The 18,468-nt window shown below is 45.6% G+C and overlaps 1 protein-coding gene across 1 annotated transcript in view; it reads left to right on the top strand.

Annotated features, from left to right (window-relative positions):
- Window positions 1-5,545: 5,545 nt before the first annotated feature.
- The window catches only part of LOC107116276 (zinc finger protein 585A-like), a 28,591-nt gene continuing 15,668 nt past the window's right edge, over window positions 5,546-18,468 (top strand). The window contains exons 1-5 of the mRNA XM_015418173.1: window positions 5,546-5,725; window positions 6,503-7,452; window positions 9,185-9,237; window positions 11,661-11,759; window positions 16,035-17,307. Of these exons, the coding sequence (XP_015273659.1) occupies window positions 5,546-5,725; window positions 6,503-7,452; window positions 9,185-9,237; window positions 11,661-11,759; window positions 16,035-17,307 (2,555 nt within the window). The remainder of the gene's footprint in view (window positions 5,726-6,502; window positions 7,453-9,184; window positions 9,238-11,660; window positions 11,760-16,034; window positions 17,308-18,468) is intronic.

Genomic DNA, 18,468 nt, shown 5'->3' with positions numbered 1-18,468 from the left:
GCCCCCGGAGTGCGGATTTAGCGATCCGCACTCACGGGGGCAACTTGGCTGTTAGTATAAGGATACCAATATTTTTTAAATCCAGGGTGTTTTGCACTCCCCTAGTCACCACAAGTCAGCTGCAACTTGACAGCACCTTTTTATCCATAAGAACATAAGAGACGCCAATGTTGGATCAGGCCAAAGGCCCATCCAGTCCAACACTCTGTGTCACACAGTGGCCAGAAATACCAGGTTCCACCAGTGGGGCCAGAACATTAGAAGCCCTCCCACTGTTGACCCCCCCCCCCCAAGCACCAAGATGACAGAGCATCACTTGCCCCAGAGCCCCTATCTATACCTTGTGGCTAATAGCCACTGATGGACCTCTGCTCCATATGCTTATCTAATTCCCTCTTGAAGCCATCCGTGCTTGTAGCTGCCACCACTTCCTGTGGCAGTGAATTCCGTGTGTTGATCACTCTCTGGGTGAAGAAGTACTTCCTTTTATCCATAAGAACATAACATAAGAACATAACATCCATAAGAACTTTTGCACGCATGGTGTGTGCTCAAAAGATTCTGCTCTGCGTGAAAGCTCTATTGAGTTCTTATGAGAGGGCATGCCTGCATATCTGTGTCCGAAATCCTGTGCTTCGTAGATAATTGTGGGGCATGTTTAATGCGGGGTCCCTTTGTGAGACTTTGGGCTGTGCAGTGAAAGTGAAATAATTAAATTGAATGTCCCAGGGTACTCATTTAGTTCACGTTTGCGAAGATTCTTTGAGTTTTCTGGCTGTTCTGTGTAAACAGAGAGCTACCCTGGAACATAGTCGGTGCTCCCCAAAGGGAAAGTTTGGTCATGCCATTCTGGAAAGGTTTTCTGCCATAGCTGTTCGTCTCACTGAGGAGCTTTGAAGGAGCTCTCAGGGTTTCGTAAAAATTGGTTGAAACCCACTGGATCAAAGAAGTAATCAGGGTTGATAGTCTGTCCATCACCTACCCATCACTGTGCTTGTCTTTTAAAAAAAAATTATTTATTTATTTAAAAAAAACACATATATAGTACATACATTGGTATTCCTATACACATAATCTGGTAGAGTCTTATTCAAATTTTATCCTTTATCCATTTATATATCCCTGCCCATCTTTCTTGAAATATTTTACCATCTTTCCCTTGCAAAATTACTGTTAATTTGTCCATTTCCGTGACTTCCAATAGTTTCATAGCTAATTCTTTTCTCTTAGGAATCTTTTCTTGTTTCCAATATTTAGCTATTAGAATTCTAGCCGCTGTGAGCATATATACTATTACATACAATTCATTCCCTTTATATTCATTGGGAATTATGTTTAACAAGTAAATCTCCGGACATAATTCTAAATTAACATGTAACACTTCTGCTGTTATCTTCCTTACAGTTTTCCAGTAGCTAGCAATTTTTTGCTAGGGTTTCATAAATATTGGTTGAAACCCACTGGATCAAAGAAGTAATCAGGGTTGATAGTCTGTCCATCACCTACCCGTCACTGAGCTTGTCTTGAGAGGGAATGGAAGCCTAGTCCTCAGACACTGGAATTGAAATTTTTAAATTCGATGGAAAATTGAGTTTTCTTCTGGTCGCACCCCTGGCAGAATATATCATAGCTGATCTCTTTGCACCTGAGGAATGTCCGGAAGTTATAGCTCTAGCATTTCTGTTTTGCTTTTACAAATATTGGTCAGGCTGGCTTGCTACAAGGCCCATATGCAGAATGTGTAAAATATCAAAGTAGAACATGTTGACAGATGTATTTGGGTTTAATAAATCCTGCTATTGGTGCCATTCTCAGGGTGGCTGATTCTTCTAGGCCTGCTGTGATGTGAGGGGCCTAGTCCAATGCTGGCCTGCCGATGACAAATCAGGGATCACAGAAGATAAAAATGACTAATGCCTACTGAGGCCATTGGTCCATCTAACTCAGTACTTCTTACTCTTAGTAGTGTGATTAGTAGTAGATTAGACTGTCAAGCTAGGAGAGTGGTGTTCAGTTCCTCTCTTGCTTGGTGATCTTGGGCCAGCTGTTTATTTCTAGCCTAATCTACCTCATGGAATTGTTATGAACACAAAATGGAGGAGGGAAGAAGAAGAAGAGATTGGATTTATACCCCTCCCTTCACTTGGAGTCTCAGAGCGGCTTACAAACTCCTCTCCCTTCCCCTCCCCACAACAGACACCCTGTGAGGTGGGTGGGGCTGAGAGAGCTCTGACACAAACTGCTCTTTTTCAAGGACAGCTGTGCCAGAGCTTGTGACTGACCCAAGGTCACATCAGCAGCTGCAAGTGGAGGAGTGGGGAATCAAACCTGGTTCTCCCAGATTAGAGTCCGCACACTTAACCACTACACCAAGCTGGCTCTCCAGTTATGGTACCCTGAGCTTTTTAGTGGAAGGGTGGGAGGAAAAGTCATTGACATTTGTAGAGAGCTCAGCAGATGTTTGTTTGGCAGCACGGTCGCTCATAGTTGGAGAGTATCCATCCATGCCTCTTATCTTTTTCTCCTGATCAGGCTTTCCTGAAGAGATGACAAACATGAAAGACGAGGAAGAATTGTGGGATCATCAGGCTGTGGAGGGAAACAAAGTCTTTCCAGCTACCTGCTCAGGTAAGGAAATTCTCTGAGTAAACAAGGAGATAAGGATCAGAGGTATGCTACCTCCTTGGCTTGAGTGCCTACCCCCTTCCCGGAATATCCAAATGTATACAAAATCTGATGGGTGGATACCATATAGGTTAAAACATAAGAATGCTCTGGATTATATACATATGTCAAATTTTTGTTATTGCAGGACATGAATTGTTTCTGATTTTGGACCTAGACAGGGATTCAGCTGCCTCTAGTAGTGATTCCTGTCCTGCCTCAAAGTTCTCTTTTGTACAGATCTGAGGAAGATTTGAAACAAGTATCTAATCCAGATTCTACATTCTGTCTGATGACGTCTGTTTCTTTTCTCCTTGGGCAGGATTTCCAGGTGTCAAACCAGACTTGGTCCCCCAACACGAACAAGGGGAAAGGCCTTGGATTCAAGAGCAAGAGATCTCTGGGGAAAATGAGGCTCCAGAGCATGCCTCAGGTGAGATCTAGTGTGGTGTAGTAGTTAAAGTGGTGTACTTCAACCAGAGGCAGACAGGTTAAAATGGCACCAATAGCACCTATCAGTTTTCCGACCCAGCTGCAAAAGAGAGGAGATGCTGGGGAAAGAAGGCCATTTCCTCCTTTCCTCTGTATTGTTTCCACAATCAGAAATCTGTCCACCATCACCCCCAGGTGTCTGAAGCTCCAGCAGAGAAAACAGACAAAATATCTGTAGGCCCCTATATTCTTCCCCTGATTAACAGGGGAGAGGCCGTGGCTCAATGGTGGTGCATTATCTTTGCTTGCAGAAGTCAGGGCCAGTCCCCAGCATCTCCAGTGAAAAGCATGCAGGAGTAGGTGACGAGAAAGACTGTGAGACCCTGGTGAGCTGCTACTGGGTCAGAGTAGACAATGCTGACCTCGATAGACCAATGGTCTAACTTCGTAGAAGGCAGCTTTGTGTGTTCAGAAACTTAACTGGAAAAGCAGATTTGATCAAGGGGACATGTGTAGGAGGCACAATCCTCCCTTCCACAATTTCACTCCATACCTTCACCCTGCAGGGTTTTGGGTTTTTTTAAGGGGGTCTAGGACTTCAAAACACACACTGATGGGAGGGGATCCATTCATGGGATTCCAGCATCTTGTGTTCATTTGTCCCTAAAGCAAGACTGTTTGGGTCATTGGCATTTGACTCTTCCTCTGACCCTTCTCTCTTGATCAGAGTTTCCTGTCGTGAAGGTGAAAGTGGAAGAAGAAGAGGAACCGCTGGTATCGGATGTCCAGGACTATGAGGAAGGTGAGGCTTACCTGGGAGAGGGGTGGGGTTTAACACCTTCAAACAGCGTCTTCTCTTACCGTTGAGGATCCAGTGCAGCCCCTGAGGCTGGCGCATTAAGACAGAACAAGAAACCCGTTGAGCATAAAGGCGTTAGCCCTATCAAAGAAATCGGGGGTTATTTTGACCCCAGAAGTCATGGGAAATAATTGGTTTACCCATTTGAAGCTTTCTGCAGACAGCAAACTCCTGTTATGTTTCCTCCCCAATGAACTGCAGTGCCCTGAAGTCCCCCTCTTCCCTCCCCACTGCGCCTTTCTTTTTTAAGTTTGAGGTTTATCAAAAGGGTAAGGGGGGGTCATTCTGGCTTGAAAGTGAAAGTACTATGCAATACTGAAAGTACTATGCATATTGAAAAATGATTTTAGCACTGTGTGTGTGTGTATGTATATATGTGTGTGTGTGTGTATGTGTATATATATATATATAATATATATAATTCATTTTTAAACAATCATTTACAACAATAAACATCACAAGCATTGAACAAGCAATAACAAGCAACAACAAGAGGATCAAGTTGGATTGTAAACTAATCATTTAACAGTAGAAACCATTCTGACACTCTCGAACCTTCATCAACCAATAAATAAGGGTAAGGAGTGCTGGTAACTGCACTGCCTTTGTCAATTCGTAGAACATGAGGACTAGATTAGAGCTAGATCTCAGATATAGAAGAATTCTGTGTGTGTTTCATGAAGGTTCGAGAGTGTCAGAATGGTTTCTACTGTTAAATGATTAGTTTACAATCCAACTTGATCCTCTTGCTGTTGCTTATTGCACCTATCATCTCAATTTTATAGGAAGGTGGAGCAAATAGTGAAAACTAAAATTTCTCTCCATAATTGGTATCTATAGAGATTTGTTGTGCAAAAATATCACACTTTCATCTTCAGGGTTTTACACCATTTTTGGAATTGGGGGTTGAAATTACTGTTTGCAACCTGAATTGTTGTTTCTATAGTAGGAGCAGATAAAAGCCCTATGTTTGTGCTCTGTCAAAGTTTCCCCTATGTCCATAGCCACATGGAAAAGCTCAAATTGATCTGTATTGCAATTCTGGAAAACTCTATCCCCCTGCAAGACAAGCCTGGGCATGCAGGCCTCCTCTTGAACCTCTTCACATTTTCCAGACTTGAAGGAGCCATTCAACCTGGAACTTTGGATGACCCCTAGCCAACTGTCCACTGAGCTGATTGTTTCCCTTAGTTGTGCTCTATCAAAGCTTCTCTTCTGTCCTACAGCCACATGGAAAAGCTCACATTGAACTGTATTGCGATTTTGGGAAATGGGGTCATTCTATCCCCCTGCAAGACAAGCCTGGCCATGTTTGCAGTCATTATCTGAACCACATTTTCTAAACCACCACCCCCACCCTGAGTGACCTTCTCAACTTTATATATTTGGGGAGGGGGGGAGGGGGTCATCGACAATATAAGGGAGTGTGAGATCCTTGCCTACCCACTGACATTTCTACCTTGGCACACCTGTAGTGTACTTCACTGCGGTTTTGCCTTGGCTTGAAATTCAAAACTCCTTTGAACAGCAATGGAAGAACTGTGGCAGCCCTTGGTCCTTCTCGGTCATTTGAACCAGAGGCTACTCGGCATGCCCTGGAAGAGCTTCAGAATATATTCCAGGAGGAGGAATCTGAGGAAGATTTCTTGCGTTTCCCAGAAGACAGCACAGGGGACGAAGCAAGTGATGGGGGGAGCTGGCACCGACCAGACGGCACCTCATCACAGGAATCATCCGAAGAAGAAAGCAGCCTCAGTGAGGATCCTGGAGGTATGTTACGAAGCTCTATTGGGGGGGGGGCGAGCCCAGCTTTGCTGATTGGGATATAAAGAGAAAGTCTCTGAGGAGTTTTCTTGCACCTCCCTCCAAATAGGCATTGCCAGGCTGATGGTATCTGGGTGCAGCTGTTAACAGCCTGCTTGTGGCTGAAGCCTTCTACTCTCTCTTCCCCCACCCATTTCCAGGCAGAAGCGGCAAAGAAGTATTGGGGGGGATTCAGCGGGACCAGACCATTCCCTTGGCTCATGTCAAAAGATGCTGCATGTTTTCAGGGCATCCTTAGTTGAATTTGCTGCTAAGAACATAAGAGACGCCAATGTTGGATCAGGCCAAAGGCCCATCCAGTCCAACACCCTGTGTCACACAGTGGCCAGAAATACCAGGTGCCATCAGGAGGTCCACCACTAGGGCCAGGATATTAGAAGCCCTCCCACTGTTGCTCCCCCCCCAAGCACCAAGATGACAGAGCATCACTTGCCCCAGAGCCCCTATCTATGCCTTGTGGCTAATAGCCACTGATGGACCTCTGCTCCATATGCTCATCTAATTCTGTCGAATTGCCTTACTTTCAGGGAGGGGGGAAAGGATAAACGCTATTGGCACTGCATAGTTTGGCATCCTTGTTTGGGAGTTCTTCTTCGCCAGTTTTCATTTTCGTGTTTTGCAGAAGGGAGGGAGACGGAGTACATCTCAAGAAACAGAAAAGAAACGTGGAAGAAGACGCCCTCTCCTTTTGTGAAAACGCCTCGTCACGATGTTACGCCCCAGCTTCCGGGGCTGGCTGCTCTCGCTGCGCAGCGATTGACCGTTCAGCTGAGATCAGGCCTTCAGCTTTTCCTGACCCCGGCTGTGATGAGCCACCTGCTACACTTCACCAACAAATTTGGAGGAGAGGTGTTTGGGCAACATTGGAGTCCCCTGTCGGAAGATGAACTGTGGGCATACCTAGGCCTACGCATTCTGGCGGGAGCTTTCAGGTCCGCAGGAGAGAATATGGAGGACCTCTGGTCTCCCGTGCACGGCAGGCCACACTTCAAGGCGACGATGTCGATTGCGGCTTTCAAAAAAATCAACAGGGTCCTTCGGTTCGATGACCGGCAGGAACGCAGGCGAATCGATAACAGTGACAAACTTGCTCCGGTCCGCGATTTCTTGGCCTTATTCAGAGATACCCTTGCAAAACCCTTCATCCCAGGTGACAGTGTTATGGTTGGTGAACAACTAGTGGCTTTCAGGGGAAGGTGCCCAATCATGCAGTACGTGCCATCTAAACCTGCAAAATATGGCATAAAATTCTGGATGTGCTGTGACTCCAGAACCAGTTATGTCCACAACGTGGACATCTATTCAGGGAGGGTAGAAGGTGCTCCAGCTGCAGAGAGTCTGGGACAAAGGGTGGTGTTGCAGCTCACGGAACATTTGCGTGGATCAGGGAGAAATGTCACCACAGGCGATTTCTTTACAAGCGCAGCGCTGGCAAGGGAGCTTGGAAAGAATGAGATGACTCTGGTGGGCACACTAGGAAAACGAAACCCAGAAATCCCACTGGAGTTTCTGCCCAACAAAAAGAGGACTGTCCTGAGTTCGATTTTTGGCTTCCAGGACGACTTAACTCTAGTCAGCTATGTGCCAAAGAAGGGGAAAGCGGCGATTTTGCTTTCATCGATGCACAATTCAGCCACGGTTTCAGGACCAAGATCAACGCCGGAAATAATAATGTACTATAATGAGACCAAGGGTGGAGTGGATACCTGTGATCAAATGATATCCACATTTAGTTCAAAACGCATGGTTCACCGATGGCCTATGGTGGTGTTCTCCAATATACTTGACATTGCCTGTCTTGATGCATATATTGTGTGGAAGATAAACAATCCAGGGTGGGGGCAGAAAAAATCAAGTCCAAGGCGTCTGTTCCTCATTGAACTAGGGCTTGAACTGATTAAGCCTTGGATTCAAGCAAGGAACATTGAACATTTGCCACTGGGGTCCAGACAGGCTGCCACTGAACTGGTGGGGGTTGCAACTTCTGAAAGGAAAAGGGGTAGATGTCACCTTTGTGACAGGAAAATGGACTGCAAGACCCAAAAGAAATGTATACAGTGTGCACGTTTTGTCTGCGCACAACATGCAAGTTTGCTGTGCAATTCGTGCAAGTAGGCACTTTGCGAGGGATAAAAGGGCTCATTTGTAAACGTTCCATTCAAACGGTACTGTATTTTACCTATTTAAAGACATTCTACCTGTGTCACCTGTTACTTCACTTTTTTGTTATCTGTTGTTCCACATTGCAGTATTATTATGTTAAGTTTCAGTATTGTAACAGTTAAAAATGGTTGCTTTCTTAAGAATAAATAGTTTTACAGATTCCCAACTGTGTCTTATGCTTTAAAAAATGGTGGCGTCAATTTGACCCTGTTTCCGTTTCCGTGGGGTTTTGATGTTTTCAGTGAGGGATATTTGTGACCCCGATTCCAAATTTTAATCTTTGTCCTACATTGGTGAAGAAAGTTATTCTTGAGGCCTGGTTTTTTTCTTAGTAGCTAATGCCATGAAAGAGAGAGCTATCAGGTTTCCATTATTTTTGCTGTAATATGGGGTCACTTTGACCCTATTCCAAAGTAGTGTAATCGTTTTTCCCCCTTAAAGGGGTCGATGCTGCAAATATGCATTTTCTTTACATTTACTTCATTGATACCCTGCCTTTCTCCCTGATGAGGACCCCAAGTGGCTTACAAAGAGCCAGTTTGGTGTAGTGGTTAGGAGCGCAGACTCTAATCTGGCAGAACCAGGTTTGATTCCCCACTCCACCACATGCAGCTACTCATGTGACCTTGGGTCAGTTACAGGTTCTCTCAGAGCTGTTCTCTCAAAGGCAGTTCTCGGGAGAGTTCTCTCAGTCCCACCTACCTCACAGGGTGTCTGTTGTGGGGAGGGGAGGGGAGGGGAAGGGAAAAGGAGATTGTAAGCCGCTCTGAGACTCCTTCAGTTAGTCAGTGGTGGGAGTATAAATCCAATCTCTTCTTCTTCTCCTTGTTCTCCTTTCCTCCATTTTGTCTTCACAGCAACCCTGTGAGGTAAGTTAGAGTAGGTGTGAGACTGGCTCAAGGCCACCCAGTGAGCTTCTGTTGTACAGTGGGGACTCAAACCACATCCTAGTCCATCACTCTAAACCCTGCACCACACTGGCTCTGTTTTTCCCCAGATAGTTCCAGGTGGGCAGCCATGTTGGTCCTCAGTAGTAGAGCTGTATTTGAGTCCAGGAGCACTTTAGAGATGAACAAGATTTCCAGAGTATAAAGTTTTGAGTTCTAGAGCTTCAAAAGATACAGTTTTTAACAGGGTTTCAACCTAGAGAAGAATATGGAGAAAATATTAGCCGCTTTAAAAAATAATTATTGAAATCTTTGTCTCCCATGTTGTCCTCCTGTTCCCCCCTTCCCTGTGCAGACATGTCTCCTACGATGTCTCAAAAATCAACGCGTCACTTTTCCATGTTAAAGGTAAAGGTAAAGGTTCCCTTGCTCGAAAGCCAGTCGAGTCCGACTCTAGGGTTGCGGTGCTCATCTCCGTTTCAAAGCCGAAGAGCTAGCGCTGTCTGAAGATGTTTCCGTGGTCATGTGGCCGGCATGACTAAACACCAAGGCACACGGAATGCTGTTACCTTCCCACCGAAGTGGTACCTATTTATCTACTTGCAATTTCTTGCTTTCGAACTGCTAGGTTGGCAGGAGCTGGAACTAGAGACGGGAGCTCACTCCGTCATGCGGCACACTCGGGTCTTGAACTGCTGAACTACCAACCTTCCACAGCCTGCAGTTCAGCGTCTTAACCTGCTTTGTAGGCCATAAAATGTAGAACGCCACCTGTTGACTGAGGTGGGATTGGAGGGGGAGGCAGCTTGGCCCCACTTGTGCTGATTTGAAATCGGTCCGCTGCTGTTTCACTGGACTAGAAATGAGTTGCACGTTATGTCGAACGGAGGTCGCACAGCATCAGATTGACAGTATTTTAGTAGGATGGTATTTCAGCATGACAGGCCAATATGAAATACCACTACCAGTATGACACAGCTAACTTATCTCAGTGTTTCTATAATTTTTCTTTGTTTCTTTCCCGTGATTCTTTCCTTGGTATAGAGTCTGAAACAAAGCATAAGTATTAACAAGTCACGCTAGGGAGGCAAAAGATTACAGTAAGCTATACCTAGTAGCAGTGCTCCCTCTAAGCTGTGGAGTCTTGGTGAGCAAAAATTCTACTTTGTGGGCTGCTGGCATTAAAGTCGTAAGCAAGCGATTTGGCGGCTGCGTAAATCAGTTTGCTCTGTAGCCATCCTTCCCAAGCTAAGACAAACGTGTGAGCCAGAGGCTAAAATACTGTGAGCTAGCTCACACTAACTCAGCTTAGAGGCAACACTGCCTAGTGGTATAAACCACAGTCCTTAATAATTTATCCCTGTTTTCTCATTCTTGCTGCCACAAAACCTAATCTTAAACTCTTCACAGGTTCTTGTCATTTTTTTGCAGCTATTACAAAAGTATTGTGTATAAATAAAGATGGGGTAACCCTGGTTGTCATCACAACAAAAAGCTAACCTCTACCTCTCACCTAAATAAGCTTTATATTTCTACTGTGAATTGCCAAGAGGCACTTAAAACAAACAGACTGCTGAAAATACAAGGCACCATAATGCAATTTCTAGGTGCCAAATCAACTTGGGATTTGTTGATCCCTGCAGCAGACAGTTCTGAGCAAGATGGACCAATGGTCAATATAAGGCAATTTATTTCTCGAGACACACAATTACCCCTCATAGTGAGGCACCTGAATATATATGAGGCTTTATATGGACCACTGCTCCATATTACAGGGGTGGTGGCTCAGTGGATGAGCATCTGCTTGTCATGCAGAAGGTCTCAGGTTCAATCCCCAGCATCTCTAGTTCAAAGGATCAGGTAGGAAGTGATGTGAAAGACCTCTACCTGAGACCCTGGAGAGCTGCTGCCAGTCTGAGTAGACACTACTGATTTTGATGGACCCAGGGTCTGGTTCAGTGTAAGGCAGCTTCATGTGTTCATGTGTGTTCTTCTACCTCAGCGGTCTTCAACCTTTCCAGACTCAGGACTCCACTCTGCATGGGAGCTGAGAGCATGTGACATCAGAGCCATGTGACAGGAAGTCAAGGAGCTGGAATTATAATAGTGATGTGAAAGCCAGGACTGTGGGCAACAGACCAAGAATATTATGATCAGTAAACACAACAGGAGGTGTACCATAGGAAGGGACAAGTCCAAGGGGCAGAGCCATAGGGGAATCCTCTCCACTGCTGAGTGACATTACCTTGTGGTTCTGCGACTCTGTTCCGCAAAGAGAGAGGTGGCACCCTTGCCGTCTACAAATGTGCAGTAGCAGCAAGTCCTTCCAAAAAGTTGCCAAAAAAGGTGACTTGGTTATCAGTCTGTGAGAAGTATGTGGTCCACCTGAATGTCCCCAATCATGGGTTGGAGACCACTGGCCCTACCTCCATAGTACCTCCTCTGGTTTGGGCTAACTGAGCTCCTCTAAGTGGAAATTCCAGGAGCTGGCCCAGATGCCTTCTTCATGCTTTTGTGCTGTGTTTTCTTCGTGGCCGGTAGGCCGGTTTCTGGGATGCAATCAGAGATAGAGAGTCAAACGGATGAGAACGGTCTGGAGGTCTAGAAAAACTTGAATTTGGGGATTTCTTTGGAGTCTTGCCGCACAGTCCCCATAGCCATCAATGCTTTAGCAGGAGACATATGTGAATGAAAGTGTGAAACAGGGTCAGAAAGATCCAGCAGCAAACCACCTGATGCCCTTCGAAAGCCCACCTGTTGAAGTGAGAGACTTAGGTTCAATATTCACTTGACCTGAACTTCTCCTCCTCTTGCATCTCTTTCCTACTCAGGGTTTCCTGGTGTGATCATAAAAGTAGAACCAGAAGAGGAACCCTGGGTCTCGGACCTCCAGGCTGAGGGGACGGCGACTGTGTTGGGTGCCCAGTCAGGTGAGAGCTGAGTTGGGCTGGACTCCTGTCCCGGTCCTCAGTTGCTTTTTTATTTTATTTATTTATGTTATCCATAGTACTCCTTTCTCACAGTCTGTCAAAGTGGCTTACAAGTAGTGAGTCAGTACAATCAACAAAAGGGGACATTCATAAACCAATGCAGTAGGATTTTAGAAATTTGGAACCACCAGAAAGAACCGGAGCATAGCACGAGTATCAACATGACCCCACAACAGTACAGAGATTACGGTTCTAGGGGAAAAGCCCACAGAAAAAAAACCCACGGTCATAAATGCTCACAAGAAGAAAGCCCACATGGAAAATTGCCCACACGGAAAGAAGCCCTTACAGAAAAATGCCCACGTGGGAAAAAAGCCCACATGGAAAAATACCATTTTTTAATTAATTACAAGTACAAATTCAATTTTTTTATTAATCACAACTATGTTTATTGATTTCTCCCTTCCAAATACCCCTACGTGCCAAATTGTATTCTCCCGATTGTAATAGTCAGTTACTTGACTTAAGCCAGGGTACATGAGTGGGTGGGGGGGTTTTAGGAAAGGAGGCCCTGAACACTGAACTTGCCCTGATTTCCAACTCCTGGGTTACCTTATAGCTTTATTTTTTTCCTCATAGTGCAAACAATGGAGTTTTCGAGAAGCCAGAAGAACAACAAAGTTATGACTTACTTGGGGTTTGAATATCTCTCTTTTCGCACTCTCAATGGAGTGGTGACTTGGAGATGCAGACAGAATCGCTCCATAAAGTGCCATTCGATTATAAAAACAAAAGATGGCAACGTAGTTCAGGAACCGACAGAACATTGTCATGACTCCTGTCCTCAAAAAGCAGCAGCTAACGTTGCCAGAAGCAGAATGAGGCAAGACATGAGAGCAGCAAGTGCTACTCCTCACAGTGTGATGGGAAATGTGTTGTCAGGGCTAAATAATGATATTTTGGCCCATATGCCCAGACAATCATCCCTTGCGAGAAGCCTTCACTATCACAGAACAGGCAGTAATTTGCCTAACCCAGAAACCATCAATTCTGACATTCCTGAGAAGTATAGGCAACTGATACTTTACGATTCCAGTGTGGAAAATCCAGACAGAATTCTGGTTTTAGGCGATAGAGATCTTATGCTCGAATTAAACAAAGACACCATCTATGGAGATGGCACCTTTGATGAAACGCCAAATATGTTTTACCAGCTGTACACATGGCATGCCAAGGTGGGTAATTCATATCCACCATGTATTTACATTTTACTTCAGAAGAAGAACATGGACACCTATAATAGAATGTTTGAAATAATGAAACTATTGATTCCAGACCTGGCACCTCAAAAGGTGTTGGTCGATTTTGAGAAGGCTTGTATGAATGCAGCGAGGATTGCCTTTCCACACGCTGAGGTCAAAGGGTGTTATTTTCACCTGTGTCAGAGCCTCATTAGGAAGATCAACAGTATTGGCTTGAAGACTGAATATGAAACTAATGTGAACATAAAAATTACACTGAAATCTCTTGCTGCGTTAGCCTTTGTCCCAGTCAGTGATGTGAGAACTGTTTTTGATGAGCTGGCTGCCACGTTTCCAGATGAAGACCGCTACAATGAGGTGCTCACGTACTTCTTTTCGACATATATTGAGGGCGCAGCAGGCAGAGCTCCTAAGTTTCCTATAAGAACATGGAATCACCATGATGCGGCCCTGGAATGGTCGCCAAAAACTACAAACTGTTGTGAGGGATTCCACAGTGCTCTCAATTCCCTATTCCACTGCAGTCAACCCAGTGTGTGGTCTCTATTTGACGGACTGCAGAGGGACCTGGCTTGCCACAAACTAACACTGGCTAGTGCACAGACAGGTTGCCTAGAGGTGAAAAAGAGGAAATACGAGGCACTGCATGACATGGTTGCCACTTCTGTGAAGCAATATGAGCAGGTGGAAGATAAACTTAATTACTTAAGGAAATTGGCTAGTTTGCAATGAAGAATGATACCTGAGTTATTATTATTAAATTATTGTTATTGTTGTTATTAAATGTTGTTAAATAATTGTTGCTTTTACTATTAGGGTTAAATAGTCTATTGTCGTGGTCACTGGGTGTACCACACTATATTTGTTAAAATACAAGTAAAGGGAAATCGAGCTAGAAAATTGACTTATTTTAATATTATCTTATGGTCTTGCAATCTCGTGGTTTTAATTTTTAACAAAATAAGTAAATAATATTAATTATTTGAAGAATTTTAATCCATATAGTTGTTCAAAAGCTGTGTCTACTAGACAGTCTATACATAATTTAATTTAACATCTCTCTGTCTTTACTTTAGAGATTACTTCATACCAACATTACAAAGGTTGACAAATGGTAAATTAATAAACTTAAAGTATTTAATTTTATTTAAAAATGAGCTTTAAAAAAAAGTTTAACGTTTTTAAAAAGTTTTTAAAGTTTTTAAAGTTAAAAATGAAACTATATAGAGTTTAATTTCTGTTGTTATTGTTTTTCCTTCTTAATAAAGTTTGTTGATAACAAAATGGTCACTTTTATTTCCTGTATTTTCCCTTCCAAGCCTTTATACTCAAGAGCATTAAAGCCCTCTTCATACAGGCCACTTTTGTATAGTAATGAAGTAATTTACTAATAACATTGCAAAATTATTATTTAATTATACTTGATAAAATCACAGCACGAATTGTTGCATGTGAATATGACATGTCTTAATCTTAAAATAACAGGATAAAATATACGTAATAACCCATTAATTCTTTCCGTGTGGGCTTTTTTCTCTGGGCGTTTTTCTGTATGGGCTTTTTTCTGTGTGGGCAGTTTTCCATGTGGGCTTTTTTTCCTGTGAGCGTTTATGACTGTGGGTTTTTCCCCGTGGGCTTTTTTTTTGTCACCTCACCAGGCTGTCCAATTCAGAATGAAAGGACACCAGTCGTGTATACCCTGTACAGGAGACGTAGGAACAAGAATGCAGGTTTTATCTCCTCCAGCGTGTGTTTATCCAATTGCAGACGCAGTGCCCATGTCTATAAGTTAATGTGAATTCATTAGCTCCATCCTCATAGCTGAGAACAAATGTTCTTGATGCACATATGGCTTGTACAAACTGTTTGCCCACAGCTGGGTGAATTAAAGTAGGAGGGGATGGAGTTAGCATGCTTGTAATAGAAGAAGAGGAGACTGGATTCATACTCCGCCTTTCACTACCCGAAGGAGTCTCAGAGCGGCTTGCGATCTCCTTTCCCTTCCCCTCCCCACAACAGACAGTCTGTGAGGTAGGTGGGGCTGAGAGAGCTCTTGACAGAAACTGCTCTTTTTCAAGAACAGCTCTTATCAGAACTATGGCTGGCCCGAGGTCATCCAGCCAGGTGGAAGTGGAGGAGTGGGGAATCAAACCCGGTTCTCCCAGATTAGAGTCCACCGCTCTTAACCACTAAACCAAACTGGCTCTCTCCAGTTTGGATTTGGGCATGTGTAAATCACATGAGACACATGCTCACACATATAGATTAAAAACAGAAGAGAGTCGGCATGTTGGACTGGCGCTGAGGGAGACCAGCTATCAGATCTCCACTCGGCCTTGATGCCTTGTTGGGTGACCCTGGATTGTTCCCTTAGCTTCAGCTACTCACAGCGTTGTTGTAAAGTCAAAATATTGGGAGAGGAGAACAGTGGCCCCGGTCACAAGGCAAAGTTGCCGGGGGAGAGGCACGGAAGGTGGGCAGATTATCCGGCCGCGATCACACCCCAACATCTGGGAAGTGGAGCGCACCCGTGGCTTACCTCCGACAATGCGCATTTAAAAACTAGTACCTCCAAGGTACTAGTAAATGTTTGCCACGGGCTGCCTCCAGACGCCCGTGGTGTGATCGCGCCGGCGCGCGGCATTCCCCTCTGGTCCTTCGTTTACCCGCTGGCGCCGAGGGAAGGACCTGTGCTGTGCTGCCGGCGCGTCTGATCGCCTAATCGCGGATCAAACTGCGCCAGGGCAATTAGCCATGCCCCCCGCGCGATATCCGGACCGTGTGCCCGGGGCCCATGTATGCTTTCCTTAGCTCTTTGGAGGGAGGGTGGGACAGAAAAGTATGGGCAGCTTCTTCCTCCCCTCCCTCTTGTCATTGTGTGAGTTTGCAAAGCTGTTCATCTCTGCACGACTGACTCTTTTGATCCTGTACGATTTGGCATCCTGGTGTCGTAAGATCCCTCACTTTTGCCTGGGGTTTTGCCAGTTTCACAGTTCTCTGTTCCTTCCCACAGGGAATGAGTGTGTAAAAGAAGAGGAAGAGGAGAACTTTCTGCTGGGAAACACTAAACACGACAAAACGACGCTCGCGGTGGCCAAAGGGGGCGTGTTCCGTTATCTGGGGAAGTCAGATCAATACAGGTCAGAAAAGCAGCTGGGAAATTACCCTGGGAAGAGAGTTGGAAAGAAACCCTACAAAAGTTCCTATTATGGCAAAATCTTCATTTGGAGAAAATACTTTCTCACTCAGGAGAAGGCTCATACAGGGGAGAAACCGTACAAATGTTCCAGTTGCGGGAAAACCTTCAACGTGAGATCCTACCTCCTTGCCCATGAGAGAACCCACACAGGGGAGAAGCCGCACAAGTGTTCGCTTTGTGGGAAAGGCTTCAATGTGAGGTCGTACCTGATCGCTCACTGGAGAACCCACACGGGAGAGAAGCCCCACATCTGCTCGTTCTGTGGGAAAAGCTTCAGTGGGCGGTCGAACCTGAACAGGCACCAAAGGAGCCACACGGGGGAGAAGCCATACACGTGCGCTGTCTGTGGGAGAAGCTTCAGTCACAAAGCTCACATGATCAGGCACGAGCGGATCCACACAGGGGAGAAACCCTACAAGTGCTCGCAGTGTCTGAAGAGCTTCAGCCAGAGCTCGACCCTCATCGCCCACGAGAGGACCCACACGGAAAAGCCGTACAAGTGCTCGCACTGCGAGAAGAGCTTCAGCCAGAGCTCTAAACTGGCCGCCCACGAGAGAACCCACACGGGAGAGAAACCCTATGAGTGCCCCTCCTGCGGGAAAGGCTTCAATCATCGGTCCGATTACATCATCCACGAGAGAACCCATACGGGAGACAAACCGTACCCATGTTCCATCTGCGGGAAAGGCTTCAGCGGAAGGTCCAACCTGACGAGACACGAAAGAAGCCACACGGGAGAGAAGCCGTACCTCTGCTCACTCTGCGGGAAGGGCTTCTGCCACAAGGCCCACCTTCTCCGACACGAGAAAATCCACACGGGGGAGAAGCCGTACAAATGCGCGGCTTGTGGTGAGAGCTTCAAGCATCGGACCGACCTCATCGGCCATGAGCGGAGTCATTCGGGGGTCAAACAGTACACCTGTGCAGCCTGCGGGAAGAGCTTCAGCGGAAAATCTAACCTGAACAGGCACAAAAGGAGCCACACGGGTGAAAAACCTTACTCCTGCCTGGTGTGCGGCAGAAGCTTCAGTCACAAGGCACACCTGATCAGGCACGAGAGGATCCATACAGGAGAGAAACCATATAAGTGTTCGCACTGTCTGAAAAGCTTCAACCAGAGCTCCACCCTTGTTGCCCACGAGAGGACCCACAGGGGGGAGAATTCATACAAATCCTGAGACTGGAAAATATGATCTGCTTGGGAATATTGACGCAAACTGCACGGATTTTTTTAAAAGCATTGCCTCGGGAGTCTTTAGGCAAAGAGTGTGATTATTTTTAAAGATGCTTCTAATACTATTAGGAGAAAACAGTGTAAAAATGGTCAGAGTATTGGGGCGGGCAGGTTACAAATCAAACTCCGGATTTTCTACGATCTCTGAAAATTCGCTCAGGAGCAAAAAAACCAGCCAGCCATCCCTTTGTGTCCTTATTGCTTTGAGAGAGAAACAAAAAATTCACAGACTAAGGTGCAAATGTTGTCACCTAGTTGCACAGGGGCTGTAGCTTAGGACAGTAGTCAGGACAGTAGGCAGATCATGAGAGGGAGGGCAGGAAGGGTTGCATCCGTGCTTAGTTCTTGTGGCTGATTGCCACTTTGGGGTCAGGAAGCAATTGTTCTCCAGGCCAGTTTAGCTGCAGATCCCGGAGGGTTTTTTTTTTATCATCTTCTGGGCATGGAACTGTGGTCACTGGGGGTGTGGGGGAGAGGTATTTGTGAATTTCCTGCATTGTGCAGGGGGTTGGACTAGAGGACCCTGGAGGTCCCTTCCAACTCTGTGATTCAATGACATTCAGGTGGGTGATGGAGACCTGCTGGGTCATGAGCCCCTTTAAAGCAGCTGTTTCTGTTTTGTTGTTCTTTGGAAGGGCCCACTGCCAGTGGGCATTGCATCTCCTGCCTTTCTTGATGGTGGCAGGAGGCCACATGGTGACAGAGCAGATTCATTTTAACATAGGGAGGTCAAGAGATATCCTTCCCCATAAAAGGTGTCCCTCGTTCTCCCAGTCGGGCCGCCACTCAGTCCACCCACGCTTTACGTGCACTTGAAGTGTGCATTTCCGTTCCCCACTAGCGAAGTTGTCACTCGGACCTCTCCCCTTCCTGCAGCATGACTGAAGTCACAACACTTCCTGTCTGGTGCTTGTAGTTCGATAGGCCCTGTTCTGCTGCCTGGACATTAAAGGTGGGTCTGGAAAGTATGAAGACCACAGGCCCAGAGGGACCATGGCTTAGTGGTAGAGCATC

The sequence above is a fragment of the Gekko japonicus genome, unplaced genomic scaffold, assembly GCF_001447785.1.
Source record: "Gekko japonicus isolate JY-2015 unplaced genomic scaffold, Gekko_japonicus_V1.1 scaffold1933, whole genome shotgun sequence".
In the NCBI taxonomy this organism is placed as follows: domain Eukaryota; kingdom Metazoa; phylum Chordata; class Lepidosauria; order Squamata; family Gekkonidae; genus Gekko; species Gekko japonicus.
Note: the sequence above shows the minus strand (reverse complement) of the source record. Positions and strands in the feature narration are given on the sequence as shown.